This window comes from Carcharodon carcharias, chromosome 31, assembly GCF_017639515.1.
Source record: "Carcharodon carcharias isolate sCarCar2 chromosome 31, sCarCar2.pri, whole genome shotgun sequence".
Classification (NCBI taxonomy): Eukaryota; Metazoa; Chordata; class Chondrichthyes; order Lamniformes; family Lamnidae; genus Carcharodon; species Carcharodon carcharias.
Genome location: NC_054497.1, coordinates 9,352,338 through 9,373,089, shown reverse-complemented (window position 1 = coordinate 9,373,089; position 20,752 = coordinate 9,352,338). Strand labels below are relative to the sequence as shown.

At 47.8% G+C, this 20,752-nt stretch overlaps 1 protein-coding gene across 1 annotated transcript in view; it reads left to right on the top strand.

Moving 5' to 3' along the window:
* LOC121271497 (SH3 and multiple ankyrin repeat domains protein 1-like) overlaps positions 1-20,752 on the top strand; it is a 389,623-nt gene that overhangs the window by 78,843 nt on the left and 290,028 nt on the right. Inside the window, 1 exon segment of the mRNA XM_041177480.1 lies at positions 9,596-9,709. Coding sequence (XP_041033414.1) covers positions 9,596-9,709 — 114 coding nt within the window.

Sequence of the window (20,752 nt, the reverse complement as noted above, 5' to 3'; positions counted from 1 at the left end):
ATTTCAAACAATCGCAACAATTTATACTACAGGAGAAAAGGGTGCTGACTGGATGGCAAACTGACTGATAGGCCGATGCATTGCCATGGAGGAAGCAAAGGGGTAACTATAGGCTCCACAAGTCCCCAGGTAATTCAAAAAAGGCACAAAGTTTAACAAGGCAAGGGATTACACAATGAATGGTAGGACCCTAGAAAGTACTGAAGATCAGAGGGACCTTGGTGTGCATATCCACAGATCCCTGAAGGTAGCAGGACAGGTAGATAAGGTAGTTAAGAAGGTATATGGGATACTTGCCTTTATTAGCCGAGGCACAGAATACACGAGCAGGGAAGTTATGCTGGACCTGTAAAATGCACTGGCTAGGCCACAACTGGAGTACTGTGTGCAATTCTGGTCACCACATTATAGGAAGGATGTGATTGCACTGGAGAGGGTGCAGAGGAGATTCACCAGGATGCTGCCTGGGCTGGAGGGTCTGAGCCATGAGGAAAGATTGGATAGACTGGGGATGTTTTCCTTGGAGCAGCGAAGATCGAGAGGGGACCTGATAGAGGTATAAAAGATTATGAGGGGTATAGATAGGGTGGATAGGAGGGCACTTTTTCCATTAGTAGAGGTGTCAATAACCAGGGGGCATAGATTTAAATTAAGAAATAGAAGGCTAAGAGGGGAGTCGAGGAGAAATATTTTCACCTAGAGGGTGGTGGGAGTCTGGAACTCACTGCCTGAAAGAGTGGTTGAGTCAGAAACCCTTGTAACATTTAAGAAGCATTTAGATATTCACTTGCGTTGCCAAAGCCTCCAGGGCCATGGGCCAAGCGCTGGAAAATGGGATTAGTCTAGTCAGGTCTTTGTTGACCCGCGTGGACACGATGGGCTGAATGGCCTCCTTCTGTGCTGTAATATGATATGTGCTCTATGATATTCCTTTTCTTTGCAGAGAATGGTTCCCTGTGTATGAATATAGCAAGTGTAAATTTGAAGCATTTTGAGAGGTGTGACAGGATGCTATATAAATTACACCAACAACCAATTTAAGATTATCAGTCTTGCTCGCAATGTTGCTACATATATTCATATGCAGGGACCTATGCTCTGCAGGCAAAAGGAACATGCCCAGGCACTGCGCTTTTTTTGAATTAAACAACAGCATGGAGGACAATAGTTACCTAGAGTGCCTTCTCCATGACAACACCTTGACCAATCAGATTCGACTTGCCAACCAATCAGCATCCTTTTCTCATGCAGTATAAATTATTGCTATCCTTGAAATTTGGCATTCTTGCATCTGTCCTGATGAGTGCAAGATAAAAAAACTTCAACAGCATGTCTGTTTTCAGCAACACTCAAGTTCTGTACTACAAAGTGACTATATATAAATTTACTTCCATTGTTGTATCCTTCTTTGATCCGTGTACTGATTGTGTTGTCTCTCTCTCTCTCTCTCTCTCTCTATCTTTGTACTCTCTTATCTATGTAAAATGTTCCCCTATAATTTTTTCACAATGTCTCTGCTACTGCTGTATGAAAAAGTGCCCTGTCTCTCAATGTGACAGTGGAGTTTTACCAATGTCTCTGATATACTCCTGCTAACCATTCCAGTTGAACAATACTTCAGTGCTAAATACAGAGCTGCTAATTTCGAACACTTTCCAGAAGTGAGATTTTTACTGGTGTGCTTTAGATGTGTGTATTAAGATATATAAAAAAAATATGAATTTGGCTGAAAGTGATTAGACTTGTCACAGGACAAGTGCATCGAAATAGTCTTTTGTGCTTTGTGCTTGTTGTGGTTCAGTGGGTTGTGATCTCGTTGTTGAGTGTGAAAGTTGTGGGTTCAAATCCTACTCCAGAGACTTTAATGCACAAATCCAGGCTGACACCTGAGGGAGTGCCACACTGTCAGAAGCATTCTCAATGAGATGCTAAACCAAGGCCCTATCTGCTCACTTGGGTGGATGTAAAAGATCCCTTGGCCCCTGTTTTGAAGGAGAGCTATCCCTAAATCACCATCGCTAAAACAGATTATCACATTGCTGTTTGTGGGAGCTTGCCGTGCGCAACTTGGCTGCTGTTTCTCACACATTACAACCAAGACTAGACGTTAAATGTACTTCATTGACTGTAAAGGTTTGGATAGAATCATAGGAAAGTTATGGTACAGAAAAAGGCCATTCAGCTCATCGTGTCTGCGCCGGCCAATAGAGAAAAAAATCAAGAACTAGTTGCTCATTCTAATCGCACCCTCCAGCCCCTGGTCCGTAGCCTTGCAGGTTACAGCCCTTCAGGTGCAGATCCAGGTGCATTTTAAATGAGTTGAGGGTTTCTGCCTCCACCACCAAATGAGGCAACGAGTTCCAAACACCCACTGCCCTCTGGGTGAAGAAGTCTTTCCTCATGTCCCCTCTCATCATTCTACCAATCTGTGTCCCCTGGTAATTGACCTCTCTGCTAGGGGAACAGAGCATCCCTGTCTACTTTATCAAGACCTCTCATAATCTTCTACACCTCAATCAGGTCACCCCTCAGCCCCCTCTGTTCCAATATTTCCTCGTAGCTTCAATTTTCAAGCCATGGCAACCTTCTTATTCATCTCCTCTGTACCATCTCCAGAGCAATTATGTTCCTCCTGTAATGTGATGACCAGAACTGTACACACAATTCCAGCTGTGGCCTAACTAGTGTTTTATACAGTTCCATCATTACATCCCTGCTTTTGTATTCTGTACCTCATCCAGTAAAGGAAAGCATTCCATCTGCTTTCTTTACCACCTTATCCACCTGTCCTGCCACCTTCAGGGACCTGTGGACATGCACACCAAGGTCTCTCACTTCCCCTATCCCTCCCAATATCCTCCCATTTATTGTGTATTCCCTAGCTTTGTTTCCCCTCCCCAAATGCATTACCTCACACTTCCCTGGATTGAATTCCATCTGCCACTTTTCCACCCACTCAACCAAACCATTGATATAACTTTGAAGACAACAGCTACCCTCTTCGCTATCAACTACATGGCCAATTTTTGTGTCATCTGAAAATTTCCCAATCTGCCACCCACATTTAAGTCCAAGTCATTAATATATACAACAAACAGCAAGGGCCCCAACACTAAGGCTTGTGGAATGCCACTGGAAACCATTTTCCACTCGCAAAAATACCCAACAACCATTACTCTTTGTTTCCTGTCACTGAGCCAATTTTGGATCCAACTCACCACTTTCCTGTGTATCCCATGGGCTTTTACTTTTCTGATCAGTCTGCCATGTGGGACCTTGTCAAATGCCTTACTGATATCCATGTAGACAGCATCCACTGCACTATCCTAAGACATGACATTCCCCTACCAAAACCATGCTGACTATCCCTGATTAATCTGTTCCTTTCTATGTGACAGTTTATCCTCTTAGAACTGATTCTAATAATTTGTACACCGCCGAAGTCAGACCTACTGATCTATAGTTTACTGGCCTATCCCTCACACCTTTTTTAAATAATGGTACAACGTTCGCAGACCTCCAATTCCCTGGTACCTCACCTGAACCTGCTAAGTATTGGAAAACTATCCTCAGAGCATCCACTATTTCCTCTCTGGCTCCCTTTAACCGCCTGGGATACAATCCATCCAGCCCTGGTGATTTATCTACCATCAAAGGTGTCAGTCCCTCCGGTACATCCTCTTTCGCTATGCTTATTGTATCTAATGTTTCACATGTCTCCTCTTCAACTAGAATATCTGCATCACCCCTCTCCTAAGGGAAGACAGAGACAAAGTGCTCACTGAGAACCCTGCCCACATCATCAACATCAATGCACAAGTTACCATGTACATCCCTGATAGGTCCTACCCTTACCTTCATTATCCTCTTGCTATTAATGTACTGGTAAAACATCTTTGGGTTTTCTTTGATTTAACCTACTAACATTTTTTCATATTCTCTCTTTGCTTTCCTAATTACCTATTTAACTTCAACCCTGTACTTTCTATACTCCTCTAGGCTTTCTACAGTTTTCAGCTTTTTGTGACTGTCATAAGCTTTTACTGCTTTGTCAAACCTGGTATGCTTTTAGATAACCGGGGGGTGGGGGGCTCTGGATTTGGCAGTGCTGCCCTTTTTCTTTGTGGGGACATGCCCACACTGTGCCCTTAGAATCTCGCTTTTGAATGTCTCCCACTGATCTGTCACTGATTTCCCTCCAAGTAGCTGTAACCAGTCCACTTTCGCCAGATCACCTCTCAACTTCATAAAATTAGCCTTTTCCCAATTTAGAACTCTTACTCCTTTTCCATAATTATGCTAAATCTAACTGCATGATGGTCACTATGTCCAAAATGGCCACCCACTGCTCTTTCCTCCACTTGCCCAGCTTCATTTCCTAAGACTAAATCTAGAATTGCATCCCCTCTTGCTGGGCTTGTTACGTGCTGGCTAAAAAAGGTTCTCTCGAATACAGTTCAAGAATTTTGTGCCCTATGTGTCTATGTGTCTATTACACTGTTGAAATCCCAGTTGATATTGGGGTAGTTGAACTCCCCAATTATTATTGCCCTATTGTTTTTGCACTCAGAAATTTGCCAACATATTTGCTCTTCTATTTCCCTCTCACTCTTTGGGGGTCTATAGTACACTCCTAATAGTGTGGCTGCCCCCTTTTTATTCCTGAGCTCAACTCATATAGCCTCATTTGATGATCCATTTAGTATATCATCCCTCCCCACAGCTGTAATTGATTCTTTAACCAATAATGTTACACCACCACCTTTTTTAGCCCCCTCTCTATCCTGCCTGAAAACCCTGTATTCAGGGATGCTGAGTTGCCATTTTTGCCCCTCTTTAAGCCAAGTTTCCATTATAGCAACAATATCATGCTGCCTCGTGTCTATTTGTGCCCTCAGCTCATCGGCTTTGTTTGTTATATTCTTTGCGTTTAAAAGCCTTTTAACATTGCCAGATTCCTTTGCCGTTAACCTTTTAACCTCTGCTTCTTCTGTCATTCAGAGTCACCCGCTAATTTTCTGTCTCCTGCTTCCTGTTCTGAATTTGTCCTCTCTGAATCTATCCTCCCATTCCCACCCCCCTGCCAATCTAGCAAATCTCCCTGCATGGATATTTATCCTGCCCCTTTTCAGGTGTAGACCATCCTGCTTGTGTACAGATCCCACCTTCCCCAGAACCGGACCCAATGCCCCAGAAATCTGAAGCCCCTCCCTCCTGCACCATCTCTCCAGCCTGGAGTATTCTCCAATTTCCATACCCACTAGTACTGCCATTGTGAGTAATCCAGAGATTACTACCTTTGAGGTCCTGCTTGCTAATCTCTTCCCCAACTCCCTGAACTCAGCTTGCAGGACCTCATCCCTTTTTCTATCCATATCATTGGTACCAATGTGAACCACGACCTCTGGCTGTGCACCCTCACCTTCCAGAATGCCCTGGAGCCATTCAGTGATATCCATGACCCTTGCACCTAGGAGGTAACACCTGTGACCACAGAAGCGCCTGTCTACAGAACTACAGAAGCCCCTACCACTATTGCTTGCCTCTCTTTTGTCCTCCCTTCCTGCACAGCTGAGCCACCCATAGTGCTCTGGTCATGACTCTCGCTGCTCTCCTCCAAGGAACCCTCTCCCCCATTGGTACTTAGAACTGAGTACCTGTTAGAAAGTGGGATGTCCTCAGGGGTCTGCTGCACTACCTGCTTTGTCTTTCATGTCTGTCTGACAGCCACTCAGTCCCCCTCTGCCTGATCTGATAAGCTGTGGGATGACTACCTCCCGAAATGTGTTACCCACGTGGCTCTCTTGTCCTGAGGCTGTGAAATGCACTATATTAGTGCAGGTCTTTTTTTCTCTCATTTCCTAGTCTTCTGCCTTCTCTGGCCCTCTTTCCTCAGCTCCCATTTTCTATACTTCTCTCTCTTTCTCTCTCCTCACCCTCTGTTCATCTGTGGGATTTGCCAAGGACATTCTGGGGAATACCAGCGCCTGCAGGCTTGAGACTTCAATCCCCAGAAGCGAGGGTCAAGCAGAACTGCCACTGATTGTAGAGAAAGGGTTAGCGAGAGAATTCCAAAATTTGGGGTTCAGACAGCTGAAGGCATGGCCGCCAGTCGTGAAGTTTAAGATCGTGGATGTGCAAGACACCACGTGGGCTTAAGGGCAATGTCAGTGCAAGTCAGGATGGTGTGTGATTTGGAGGGGACTTCAGAGGTGATCCTGTAACGCTGCTGCCTTTGTTTCTCTTGGTGATAATGGGTTGGAGGGGAGAATGCTGGAGTAAGTGGAGTTTGGAACAAGTTTGAACTGGGACCTTCTCATTTTGCAATGGAGCAACAACCCCCCCCACCAATCCCCTGAATTTTAAGAGCTGCTAAATCAGAGAAGGAGGTCTTGTGGCACAATGGGTCGTGACCCTACCTCTGAGCCAGAAGTTCCTGGTTCATATGAACATACGAAATAGGTGGAGAAGTAGGCCATTCGGCCCCTCGAGCCTGCTCAGCCATTCAATAAGATCATGATTGATCTGTTTGTGTTTCAAGTTCCACATTCCCATCTAACCCCTGATAACCTTTGATCCCCTTGCCTAACAAGAATCTATCTACCTCTGCTTTAAAAACATTCAGTGACTCCACCTCCACCACCTTCTGAGGCAGAGTTCCAAAGTCGCACAACCCTCTGAGAGAAAAAAATTTCGCCTCATCTCTGTCCTAAAAGGGCGACCCCCTAATTTTAAAACAGTGACCCCCCTAGTTCTGGACTCACCCACAAGAGGGAATTTCCTTTCCACGTCCACCTTGTCAAGACCATCCAGGTTCTTATATACTTCAGCCAAGTCACCCCTCACTCTTCTAAACTCCAGTGGAAACAAGCCCAGTCTGTCCAACCTCACCTCATAAGACAACCCACACATTCCAGGTATCGATCTAGTAAACCTCCTCTGAACCGCCTCCAACACATTTACATCCTTCTTTTAAATAAGGAGACCAAAACTGCACCCGGTATTCGAGGCGCGGTCTTACCAACGTCCCCTTCAAGTCCCGCCTCAGGACTGGATGCCCACGGAAGGTGTGTTCATCGTGCGGCCGAAAAGGCCTGTAAATAATCGGGCGGCGAGAGTGGGAGAGTCTGCTGGTCAGACATGCTTGATGTGGAGTGGCGCCCCTCAAACTACAGCCTCTGGTGACCTGTTCTGGAAAAACCTGGCCACGGACACAGATGTAAGTGCGTGTGCTTTGTCTGCCTCATGTCATTAGCCACAGAGAGAGAAAAGAAGACATGTGAGGCGGCGCTAAGTCTGGCTGATAATCACTGCATTAAAAAGGACAGAATAAAAACGCCCTTGGTGCTGCCTGGTTTTTGAGTGGGCAGGAGCTGGCACCTCTGGACAGCCTGTGGCACTTTCATGCAGGCTAGACGGGAAAATGAAAGGGTGTGTCACCTCCAGCCCGTCTGTGTGAGAGTGCTGAATGAGCAGCGGACAAGAGATAAAACTCCTCAGTGTCACTGGTGTGTGATTTCCAGATCAGAACTCTGGCTGTGTAGGGTCTACAGTCTCCAAAGACGTCATCAGCACTCTTCAAAGTATGTTTTGGGGAGAGATGAGAGAAAAACAGACCAAAATAGACTCGACAATAGAAAAGGATTGTCCAAACTGGCTGGAGATTTGCATAACCAGTTTTTTTTTGACGAGGGGCTCCTGACCTGCTGGAAGCCTTGTATAAAATGCTAACAGCAGGGATGGTGTGTTGAATAAACAGGTTATTTACTGTTCTTGCAGGGCGACCAGACAGGAGGATAATGTGAAGAAGATTTGAGTCAAACTGGGAAACAAGGGCTCGTGTTCACCTCGTGCCTTCATCGCCTCTCTCAGTACCCTTCGCGTACAAATGAGTTCCTTTAAAATGCAATCTCTGTTTGCGTTGGCAAAAATGACTTTCCAGCCTTCCAGGGACAGAGCTTGCAGGGCCATAAGGGCAAAGGGCGGGAAAGAGGGACTAATTGGATAGAGCTGGCACCATCACAAATGGCCGAACGGCCTCCTTCTGTGCTGCGCCATTTTATGATCCCATTTTCGGTGCTGTCTCACCGTGACATTTATAAGCAAGTCACGTATTTATGGGCAGTGGTGCTTTAAGAAGAATGTTAGCCCAGGGTCTGGGAAGTTATTGCCCACTTCCCCGAGCAGTGACACAGGATCCTTTCAATCACCTGATGACGGTGTCAATTTAACATGGCAGCTGAAGGATGGGCACCGCTGACGACGTAGCACTCCCTCAGTGATGTAAATGGATGGGAAGTGAGAGGTGGCGTGGGGTGAGGGGGAGGGGCGGTGGCTGCTGATTTTCTTTGTTCCATTTACCCCATGTGCAAACTCACCCGTGAGCTATCGCGCAAAAGCGTCTTCATCATCTTCCGCCTTCTCTCCAACTCAGAGCGCGTTGCAAGAGAAAAGAAAACTTGCATTTATATAACGCCCTTCACAACCTCAGGACGTCCCCCAGCACTTTACAGCCAACGCAGCACTTTTGAAGCACTGTTGTAATGCAGGAAACACCCACGTGAGCTCCCACAATGACCAGATAATCTGTCCTTTGCGATGTTGACTGAGGGAGAAATATTTGCCAGGACACTCGGGAGAACTCCCCTATGCTTTGTCCAGAATAGTGACACAGAATCTTGCATCCACCTGAAGGCGCAGAGGGGGCTTCGGTTTAATGTCTCATCCAACAATACAGCACTCCCACGGTCCTGCACTGGGAGTGTCAGCCTAGATTTTGTGCCCAAGTTTCTGGAGTGGGACTTGAACCCATGATCTTCGGAAGAGAAGCAGGACAGCAACCCACTGATCCACAACTTATATAAAGATGGCTGCCTTACTCCATCTGGTGCGTAGTAACTGAAGAGATTTAGGAGATCAGAAAAGATTCTTCAATTTCCATGATCGTTAAACATTTTCTAGCAAAAGATTGTTTTTGTTCATTCACGGGATATGGGCTTCAGTGGCTGGGCCCAGCATTTAATGCCCATCCCTAGTTGCCCTTGAGAAGGTGGTGGTGAGCTGCCTTCTTGAACCTCTGCAGTCCATGTGGTGTAGGTACACCCACAGTGCTGTTAGGGAGGGAGTTCCAGGAACTTTGACCCAGCCACAGTGAAGGAATGACAATAAAGTTAGTGTGACTTGGAGGGGAACTTGCAGATGGTGGTGTCCCCATGCACCAGATGTCCTTGTCCTTCTTGGTGGTAGAGATCATGGGTTTTGAAGATGCTGTCGAAGGAGCCTAGATGAGTTTCTGCAGTGCATCTTGTAGGTGAATGTTGAAGGTGGTAGGTGAAGCGCCAATCATGCAGGGCTGCTTTGTCCTGGATGGTGCTGAGCTTCTTGAGTGTTGTTGGAGCTGCACTTACCCAGGCAAGTGGGGAGTATTCCATCACACTCCTGACCTGTGCCTTGTCGATGGTGGACAGGCTTTGGGGAGTCAGGAGATCATTGTCGTTGAAAAGTTATAACTCCGGGTTCAAAAGAGCAGGATCACGGGGGTGGGGGAGGTGGTGAGATCACACCTTGTGACGTTCAGTGTTTTCTCCTTTTACAGTCCTCAGTGTCGGGGAAGGAGGATTCTGGGAAGGGACTGTCAAAGGTCGGACGGGCTGGTTCCCTGCAGAGAATGTGGAGGAGGTCCCAAACAAACCCCAGGACAGCAAACATGGTAAGATGCTCAGGGAACAGATAAATTGCCTGTTTAATTTTAATGCTGTCGATTTCTATTTCAATTTATTGTGAAAGTTTCGGCCTGAAAAGGTGATGATGTTCATGTTGGAGCGAGAAACACTTCATACTTTTCATTATTTCTGTTGGTGTGAAACACTCCCAGAACAGGTACAGCACGGGGTTAGATACAGCGTAAAGCTCCCTCTACACTGTCCCCATCAAACACTCCCAGGGAAGACACAGCACAGGTTAGATTTTTTCCTAATGAGATGATGAAATGAAGGTTAAACTTAAGTCTGCTGAGCATCACAAAAGGATATTTGAGAAGGTGAGAGGGATGATTAGGTGACAAGTTTGAGTTTTGAAACCCAGCAGGATGTAGAATGAAGGGAATTCCGAGAGAGGTGAAAGACATCCACACTAGAGGACAGAAGGTGCCTTGGTTTAGAAATGGTGCTGTAGGCAGTGCAGCACTCCCTCAATACTGAAATGGAGTGTAAACCTAGACTCCAGTGTGGAGTGGTTATTTTATGTCTTGGGTATATGAGTTCGTTGGCAAACTGAACTCTAACTGCATTCCTTCCTATATTATCATCAATTACTGCTTGCAACCAATAATGGGGAGAGACTGATATAAGAATAAACAGTGATGGCTAATTGAGACATTTGGCAGAGCACCAGATCATACATGCTCACTCAGAAACCTCCAGAACTAGACTTACAGTTAACCAGTGGCCCACGCGGCACACTAATTTGTCAGTGCTGTCACATGATCAGTACACATGTATTCTCTTAAAGGGGCAGGGTACCTCACTTTACCACATCCCTCCCCCTTTACTTAAAAGTACAGCTAACAAGCTTAAAACACATTAACTATTTACACAATAACTATTTACAGGTCAAGTCTCTCAGGAGGCTTCCTCGGACAAGTTGAGCATCTCAGTTCAACAACCTCGGCTGGTTTTTCTGAGACCTTCTTTTCAGGGGTCAGTTGTCCAGTAGGTTCCTCAGTAGAAAGTGGCAGGTTTGTCTCCCCGACCCCCTCGGGTCCCACAGCCCCCACCAGTGCTTCCAAATCATGTGACCTGTCCTCTACATGCGGCACAGACTCAAGCGTAGATGAAGACTGCATTTCTTCTTGTGGGACTCGTGTTCTTTTACGGAGATGATCCACGTGTCGTCTAATTATTCGGCCGTTTACTGATACATTATGGGAGAGGGGTCCAGTTACTGCACTCACCTCGCCTAACAAGCCAATTGGGCCCATTTCCAAAGTTCTTCACGGGGAGCCCATCTCCCACTGTGAAAGTTCTTACGCAACCATGACCATCGTGCCTGACCTTCTGCACCTCTTGGCTTTTCTCCACCCTCCCCTCTATATTTAGCTGGATAAGGGTCAGGCAGGTGCGGAGACGTCCCTCCACTAGTAGCTCTGCAGGGGCAATGCCGGGCGTTGTGTGTGGTGTGGTCCGGTATGTGAACAAGAAGCGGGACAATCTCGTGCCGATGGAATATCCCTCCATCTTTTTCATCCCAGATTTAAAGGTTTGGACTGCCTACTCAGCCATGCCGTTCGATGCTGGGTAATAGGGTGAGGTTTTGACATGGGTAATGCCATTAAGGGTCGTGAACCTGTGGAACTCCCTGCTGGTAAAAGCGGTCCCGTTGTCGGACATGAGGACCTCTGGCAACCCATGCACTGCTGCAAATGGTCTATGACAGCAGCCGATGTGGGAGACCAGGCTTCATAGACGTCCATCCTTTTGGAGCAGGAGTCAATCAGTAAAAGGAATAACGTGCCTAAGACGGGTCCCACGTAATCGACATGGAGGTGCACCCATGGCCGTGCCGGCTGTTCCCATGGGTGCAATGGAGCTAAGGGGGGGAGGGGTGGGGGAGCTTTTGCACCTGCTGGCATTGAGGACAGCGTTTGACCAGGGTTTGGATATCCAAGTCCATGCCTGGCCGCCACAAATAGCTGTGTATGAGCAGCTTCATTCTGCTAATGCCCGCTTGAGCACTATGTAGCTCGGCTAATAATAGCCTTCACGCCCCCCCCCCACCCTTGGGGACAGGATGACCCTTTCTCCCCAGAGTAATATACTGTCCCGGCAGGAGAGTTCATATCCGTCATCGGAACAGGGCTTCACCTCCTCGGATTTAGATCCACCTGACCAAACGTTCAAGAGCTGCTCCCGGACGTTGGACAATAGTGGGTCCCGGCTCGTCCACTCGCGGCTTTGTCTGGTCTGAACAGAGGAGGAATCCAGAAAATTTAGCACTAAGACCCGTTCCTGGGGAATCAGAGCCTCCTGGTTATTAGCGGACGGGGAAGGTGGTTCAGTGCGTTGGCATGTGCCATTGGAGTTCCCACAAGGTGAACAAAAGTATGTTTGTAGGCTGCTAATTTTAGTGCCCATCTCTGGATGTGAGCTGATGCGATAGGGGGTATCGCTTTATCTTCTCCAAATAATCCCAGTAGGGGCTCGTGGTCGGTTATAATATGGAAATGGCGACAGTGGAGATATTCATGAAACTTCCCGATGCTGAACACAATAGATAAGCCCTCTTTCCCGATTTGGGAAATCGTTGCCCTGCGATACTGTGTGCGCGAGATGTGTAACCAATGAGTCATTTAGAGCCCCCCACCGTCCGGTGTGAAAGGGCAGCTCCTATCCCGTTAGGGGACGCGTCACATGTTAAAATGAATTCCTTCATGGGGGTCAAAGTGGACCAACAAGACCGACGATCTTAATCGCTTCACTTTCAGGAAGGCGTCCTGGTGTGGGGCTTGTCAACTCCCTCGCTGGTTCATCTTAAGCAGGCCGTACAATGGGGCCAGTGCAGTCGAGAGGTTTGGGAGGAATTGGCTGTAGCGGTTTATCAAGGAGGCCTTAAGCTCTGTGGTATTTCATGGGGCTGGTGCCTTGCGAATGGCTTGGACTTTTTCTTCCACAGGATGCAGGCCCAGAGCATCAACCTTGTGGCCCAAGTAAACTACCTCCTTAGCTTGGAACAGACACTTCTCTTGTTTTAAACGTACTCCCTGCTTGTGCGAAGCCTTTGAGCACCTCTTCTAGATTTGCTAAGTGTTCATCGTCGGTGAACACTTCCATGACCAATACTTCATCCAAGTAAACAATAACATGGGGCAACCCTTGGAGCAAGTTTGCCATCGTTCTGTGGAAGATAGCACACTACCAAAGGGTAGATGTGTGTATTGATGGTGACGAATTCCCTAGAGTCCTTTTCCAACTCTGCCTGCTGGTAGGCATGGCTCATGTCTAACTTTGAATATGCGGTGCCCCCTGCCAACTTCAAATACAATTCCTCAATCTTGGGTATTGGGTGTCTGTTGGGTTTGGCCACCCTATTGACAGTTAGCTTATAGTCACCACATAAATGCACACTTTGGTCCGGCTTCAGTTCAGGTACAATGGGTGCCGCTCACTCAGAAAATTGCACTGGTTGTAGGATGCCCAATTTTTCCAGTCTGTCCAGTTCGGCTTCAGCCTTGTCCCATAGAGCATAAGGGTCTGGTCTGGCTCTTATAAATCTGGGGGTTGCGTTTGGATCTACACCGATTCTGGCCTGACTCTTCCTAACTCATCATTGCCACAAGTCCTGTAAGCCTTTTGTTGTAATTTGAAAAACTTCCGCCCATTTCAATTTAATCTTTTCTAGCCAGTTGTGGCCTATTAAACCAGGGCCCTTTCCAGCTACCAAGGGCAACCTTTCGGATTGATCTGCGTGCGTCGCCGAGGCTTGACTTAACCCTTTCAGTCTTATTTCTTCACCCGTTTGTGTCCTCGGCTTTGCCTCCAAAACTTCTAACCTCAAAGGATGGGTTCCTTCACTCAGATATTTAAATGTACGCTCTCCAATGACAGACATCGATGCTCTCTTATCTACTTCCACCTTGATGGGTTGTCCATTGATCAGTAGGGCTATTTGGATTGGCTTGGCTCCACGTGCTTTGAGGTTATATAAGGAATGGATTCTATTTCTTCTGGCTCTTCCATGAGGCATGTTGCATGATGTTTCCTTCTGCCTTTATAATGTTGTTTTAGCCTTTCTCTACAATGTCGCATTATATGGCCATAGTGGTGGCAGAGTAAGCACTCGACTTGTTTGAGGTGGCACTCGCTCACTGGAGGCCTAGATGTATTTCTCTCATTCATCTGATGGCCTTTCACTGCGGCACTGTTGCTTTTCAATGGTCTGGAGCTAGAGAGTGATTCCTGCCTTTCGCTGGAGTCCAAAGTTTTCGTGCCTTTTGTTGCCAGATTGTTCCTGCTCGATCAGATGGACGGCACCATTTTGTGTCTCTTTTATAACTTCAGAATTTCTAACAGCACTCTCCATCGTGGTAACTAATTCTAATGCCTATTGAAATCTAGACTAGGTTTGGCTAGCAAACGCCTTTGGATAGGATCATCTCCAATCCTGCATATCAGCCAGTCTCTCAACATATCACTGATAGACGTTTCAGTTTCATAATGCTCAGTCAATGCCTTTAAAATGGCCACATAGTCAGCTACTGTCTCCTCCAGAAGCCTGTTCCTTGAATTGAACTTGGAGCGCTGCGTAGTAACTGAGGACTTTGGTCTCAGGTGGCTCTGTATAATTTTTATTAACTTGTTGAAAGTCTTTGAGTCTGGGGCGCTAGGTGATGTAAGGCTGTGGATCAGCCCGTATGTTTTGCTCCCACACGAGGACAAAAGAATCGCTCTCCTCTTCTCCTCCCCCGCGATGTTGTTAGCAGTAAAAAAGAACGCAAGGTGTTCGACACACTGAGACCAGTCATCTGAAATGGGGTGGCATGGAGTGACGCTCCTGAACTGCTGCACCGTGAATGGCTGCAAGGGGACTGCACCTCCAATAGGCTTTCCAGGTCATGACGAATTTAGGTGTTTGACTACGCTCTCTCTGGGATCTCTTATTCTTTCTGCCCATAACCATTTTTCATGTATTTACCTTTTTAAATGCATTGCCGCTTTAAGAGCAGTCACCTTTTTTTTAACTCTGTCTCTGCAGCTGTCGGCTTTTCTTTGTTGGGTTCCACGCTCTTTTTGAGTTTTGGCGGGATTCCCGCAATCGCGATTCTGCAGGGGTTTATTTAAATTTTAAACTGCAGCACCGCTTTCTGCTCCGATTGCCAACTGTTGCCTATTTTTTAAGATAAGTACAGATGCTCTTTCCAGTGCTTTGCTCACCCGTCTTGAAATTTATTTTATTTTGTTCTTTATCCTCGTCGCCACTTTTATGTCTTGGGCAAATGAGTTTGTGGGCCAACCGAACTCTAACTGCACGTCTTCCTATGTTCCCCTCAATTGTGACTTGCAATCAATAGTGGGGAGAGGTTAATGTAAGAATAAACAGTGATGGTTTAATGTGACATCGGGCAGAGCACCAGATCACATGTGCTCACTCAGAAACCTCCAGAACTAGAATTACCTTTCCCAGTTGCCCACGCTGTACAACGATTCTTCAGTGCTGTCACTTGACCAGTACACTTGCATTCTCTTAAAGGGACAGGGCACCTCACTTTACCACGGGTCCTTGAACACAGCACCAGCTGACTCAAGACAAGAAGGACACAAAATGAGCCAAGTTGACACTGGTGAAAGTTGAGATTGGCTGTGACCAGAGTTTTGGTCAAATGGAGAAAGATTAGAAAGTTTTCAATGGGGAGTGTTTCCGGTTTGAAACTGGAGAGGTGTACCTGTGCTTATTGTCTCTGATTTTTATCACTGCAGCCTTGGTGTTTGGTGTACGTGCTTGTCCGAACGCCTCACAGATGCTTTCAGCTGCATAGGCACTAAGCTCTGGAATTCCTTCTCTAAACCTATCCGCGTTTGTCTCCCCATTTTTATAGCGCTCCTTAAAACTGACCTGTTTGACCAGTCATATAGTCACCCCCTAATTCAGCTTCGCATGGCTCGCTGTCAAATCTTGTTTGATGTGGTTACTGTGAAGTACTTTGAGATTTTTACGCTATTAAAAGCGATTTACAAATGCACATTGTTGTTATTACATCTCTCAGAAACAGTGTAAAAGCATTAACCAGCGATAAATCACTGACGGTCAGTGAGTATTTTGATGGGTGATGCAGACAGAGAGGCTGCCAGGACAGAAAGGACTTTGTCATGACTCTTGGATAGATTTATGCTGAAACCTTGTGCGCTTTTCATGAAACCCTTGCAGTGGCCAGAGAGAATGGAAAGCAGCAACTGCCCTCAGATCACCCAGGAAACATTGGAAATAAATATCGAAAGCAGAGGAAGAATTCAGTCATCGGACAATCGTTCGGGATTATTCGGAGAAGATGGACCAAGTGGCCTCCTAGTAGACTGAAATATAAGGGAAGCAACACAGGAACAGGAGGAGGCCATTCAGCCCCTTGATCCTGTTACACAGGAACAGGAGGAGACCATTCAGCCCCTTGAGCCTGTTACACAGGAACAGGAGGAGGCCATTCAGCCCCTTGAACCTGTTACACAGGAACAGGAGGAGGCCATTCAGCCCCTTGAACCTGTTACACAGGAACAGGAGGAGGCCATTCAGCCCCTCGAGCCTGTTACGCAGGAACAGGAGGAGGCCATTCAGCCCCTTGAGCCTGTTACACAGGAACAGGAGGAGGCCATTCAGCCCCTCGAGCCTGTTACGCAGGAACAGGAGGAGGCCATTCAGCCCCTTGAGCCTGTTACACAGGAACAGGAGGAGGCCATTCAGCCCCTTGAGCCTGTTACACAGGAACAGGAGGAGGCCATTCAGCCCCTCGAGCCTGTTACGCAGGAACAAGAGGAGGCCATTCAGCCCCTTGAGCCTGTTACACAGGAACAGGAGGAGGCCATTCAGCCCCTTGAGCCTGTTACACAGGAACAGGAGGAGGCCATTCAGCCCCCCGAGCCTGTTACACAGGAACAGGAGGAGGCCATTCAGCCCCTCGAGCCAGTCCCACCACCCAGTGAGATGACGGCTGATCTACGACCTAACTCCATATACACAGCTTTGCATCATATCCCTCAACACCTTTGGTTAACAAAAATCTATCCAATTTAAAATTAACAATTGTCCTAGCATCAATTGCCATTTGCAGAAGAGAGTTCTAAGCTTTTACCACCTCTTGTGCAGAAGTATTTCTTAATCTCACTCTTGAAAGGTCTAATTTTTAGACTGCACCCCCTGTCCTAGGCTCTGCAAAGAGCAGGAATAGATTTTTGTGATCCCCTCCTACCTACTCCTCCTGAACTAGAAACTTCACCCAAATCACCCCTCAACCTCCTGAATTCCAGGCGACACATCCCAGGTTCCTGTCGGCTGTCCTTGTACTTGAATCCTTGGAGTCCAGGTATCATTCTTGTAAATCTGCAGTGCATTCGCTCCAAGACCAATACACCCTTCCTAAGCTCGGCGACCCGAACCTGCTCATAATTCAGTCATAGTGACCGGGTCTCTGTCAGACAGTTGCCCCATCCCAGTGCAGTGTAGACGATACTGGAGAACGTGGAGGTACAGCTAACTCAATATTTCTGCTGATACCAGAAGCCCCCTCTTTAACAGCGGGGGTGGGGGCTGGTGGGGGGGGATAATATTGTGTTGTATGAAATTTTAAATAGAGGACTTTCACTGCAGCTTTGAATTCTGGGATAGCCAGACCTCCATCATGATCTCTTGTCTTCTCCAACGTGTGAATGTAAACCACACACAAAAAAAAAACCCCCAGTGGGCTAACTGAAAGAAAAAGGGACAATGAAAAGGCTGGGGGAAAGCTTGAAGAGAAGATGACACGAAAGAGTCACTTTGACTTCCTGCCTGTGGTCTGCAGCTTTACCTTTTCCTGGTTGTGGAGTGCCACCCAGTGGCCGCGTTAGAAATTGACAGAGGTTGGGGACAGAATTTTCCCTGGGCCCTGGTGGAGGTCGAGGGTCAGAACTTTACGCCCTGTGGGCGGGCGCGCTCCTGGCCCGAGGGGGGGTGGTTGGGGGGGGTGGGGGGGGTTGAGAATCCTGACGTCAGCGCCCACCCGCAAGAGCCGGAAGAGCGCTTGCTGGCCCATTGAGCCCACTTGTAAGGCCCCGGTTGTGAACGATTACTCGCGAACCCCGTCCCATCTTTAGGGCCAGGCGGACTTTACATTCCCGATCAAACTTTATCCAAGAGGGCGGGATGAAATCTCCCTTAGGATTTAAAATAAATACAGGGCGCTCAGCGGAAGCGCCCACCCGCACCGCGGTGATGTCGACCCCCACCCCCACCGCCCTCTTCCTACCCACCCCCACCCCCCCGCAGTCAGCGCTGAGCCCTTCTCCGTTAACCGGCCGGCCAGCGTGACCTCGCGGCCGGAGGCCGATCGCAGTCAAGGGGGAACGGTTTCCGGTGCGAAACTCAGGCCGAGGTTGGAGGCGGGGGTGGGGGTGGGGGTGGGGTGCTGGGAAAATGGGAGGAGCTGGGCCTGGACAGCTCCCCAATGCATTCCCACCCCCCCCTCCCTCCACCCCGGGGACTTTCCCAGGGGATGAGCTGGGACAGGGCCGGCTGCCCCGCTCCATGTCGGTTCATTACGGCCCCCCATCTCGTGGCCACTTGGCGCTGATGTGGGTATTTCACCACCAGCAGATCTTCCACCCCCCCCCCCCAATCCACTGAGTCTTTTTTTATTCATTCGTGGGATGTGGGCGTCGCTGGCTAGGCCATTTATTGCCCGTCCCTAATTGCCCTTGTTCAGAGGGCATTTAAGAGTCAGCCGCATTGCTGTGGGTCTGGAGTCACGTGTAGGCCAGACCAGGTAAGGGTGGCAGATTTCCTCCCCCTACAGGATTGTGTGGATGGCCATTGGAGCTGAAGGCTTCAAGGGGCCGCAGAGTTCAAAGGCCATCATCACTCCTGGGGAGGGGCTTCTCCTCCACCCAATGGCCCCACCCACTTCGGGCCTCTTAATTTGTTGCCTTCTCTGCAGGGAACTCGGGGTGGATCAGGGTTGAGGTGCCCTCGTAGTCTCCTCCCCGCCTGAGCTGCACCCAGGGTCTTCCACTGGCCTTACATTGTGGTGAGCCTGAGCCCTGTGATTGGGCCTCCTGTTTCCCTGGTCACCCTGCCTGAATTGATCAGGCCCCTGAGGCAGCTTCTCAATTGGCTCCCTCCGAGAAGATGGCGAGCAACGTCCTGCCATTCCGGCGTTCCCGGTCTGGAATTGAGCCTGACAGCGGGACAGTAACCCAACCAGCAAAGTCCTGCTCCTGGAGTGTTAAATGTCTCTTTCTAAGCTGTATATAGTGACACATTATTCCCAGCCAGAATGGAAATGAATGGGTATTTTCCCTATGAAGTGTTTTGTTACTTCTTAACAATTAAGAATACACGCACAGCTATCTGCTTCTGAACTCCATCCTCCTGTGTGAAAAGCGGAAGTTTCCTTTAGTTCTTATTCTCCACCAGAGGGCGATACATCCGGGGCTTAGCAAACCCTACTGGCAGGTTTTGTATAACGATTCTATTCAACCAAAAGGTCCTTTTACAAAAAAGCATAACCATTAAACACCTCATCTCATCTCCTCCCCCTTTAGCTAGGAACAAATCGGTCAGGCGGTTTGCAGATTTGCTTTGGTCTGGAGAGGAGCGTTGGCTTAGGGATCTCTGCTTGTTTGCTTAGAATTGGAAGTTTCTGCTGTTCCATTTGTTTCTGTTCAGGTTCAACAGTTGCAGCTACAGGCGCTACACGTTCGTCAATCGGGTCTCACCAACTGGAGCAGATTTTTCCCAGAAATCTTCCACTGTGACTAGAGATCCCTGGAAATTTGGTTCCTTGGATTTGGCTTCTCTAATCTGGTCAGTGTGTCTCTTCCAGATTCCACAGAAAGATTCAACATCATAGGTCAGTGGTCCTCGACGCTTGATGCTTCTTCCCAGGAGTCGCTTTGGTTCCCACAATAACTTTGGACCCAAACAGACTGATCCAGGTTAAACTCACGAGCGGGTTTACTTGTGTCATGTGACCTTTTCTGATCAAGTCACCTTGAACCAATCCTTCCTTTCAAATCCGGATACAGCGAATCCATTCTGGTCCACAGTCGTCTTGCAAATATCTGCTCAGCAGGAGATACGCCTGTTGTTGCATGTGGGGTGTTACAATACATCAAAGAGTCCCTCCAGCTTCAACTTCCAATCTGTTTGTGTGCTCCCCTTCACTATGGCCGTTTTGAATGTCTAGACAAAGCGCTCCACTTCACTGAGGATGGGTGGGAAGGCGAGATGAGGATCCGCTTGATCCCATTGTTTTTCAGGAATTTTTGCAATTCACATGATGTGAACTGTGTGCCACTGTCAGACGCAATCTGCTCCGGCAATCCAAAAGTCGTGAGCACATTCCGGAGAGCATCAGTGGTCTTTGTTGGAGCGGTCAACTTCATGGGAATAACATGAGGCCACTTTGTGTGGGCATCCACCACAATCAGGGATGTATGTCCGAGAAATGGTCTGGCAAAGTCCACATGAAGTCTCTGCCAGGCCAAGCCCACGGGTGCAGTGGGGCTGGTGCAGGGGAAGACTTCATTTCTTGGCCTGGAAGGTAATCACTGACCAAGCCTTCGACATCTTTTTCCAGGTGTGGCCACCATACACATAGACAAACCAATGCTTTCAAGCTGATGATTCCCGTGTGACTGAGGTGAAGTTCCTCTAACGCTCGGGTTTGGAGTTTTGAAGGAATAACAACTTGGATTCCCCATAACAAACAAACGTCTTGCAGAATCAGCTTAAATCTATTCCTGTAGTAAGGTTTAAGCTCAGTGGTCACTTCTTCAGGGTACACACCAACCCTTCTATGTGTACAGGTAAACTTTGGAACACAGCATCCCTCTGCATTTCAAGTCCAATTTGATCCGTTTAACAGGCAGCATGTCTATCTGGTTCACACCGAAGGCAGTGACTTCACTTCAGGTTGTGGAGCTGTGGTGTAACAGGAAGTCCGGAAAGTGAGTCTGCATTTCCATGATTCTCAGCTGAGCGAAATGTAAGTTTGTACTGGTAAGCAGATAAG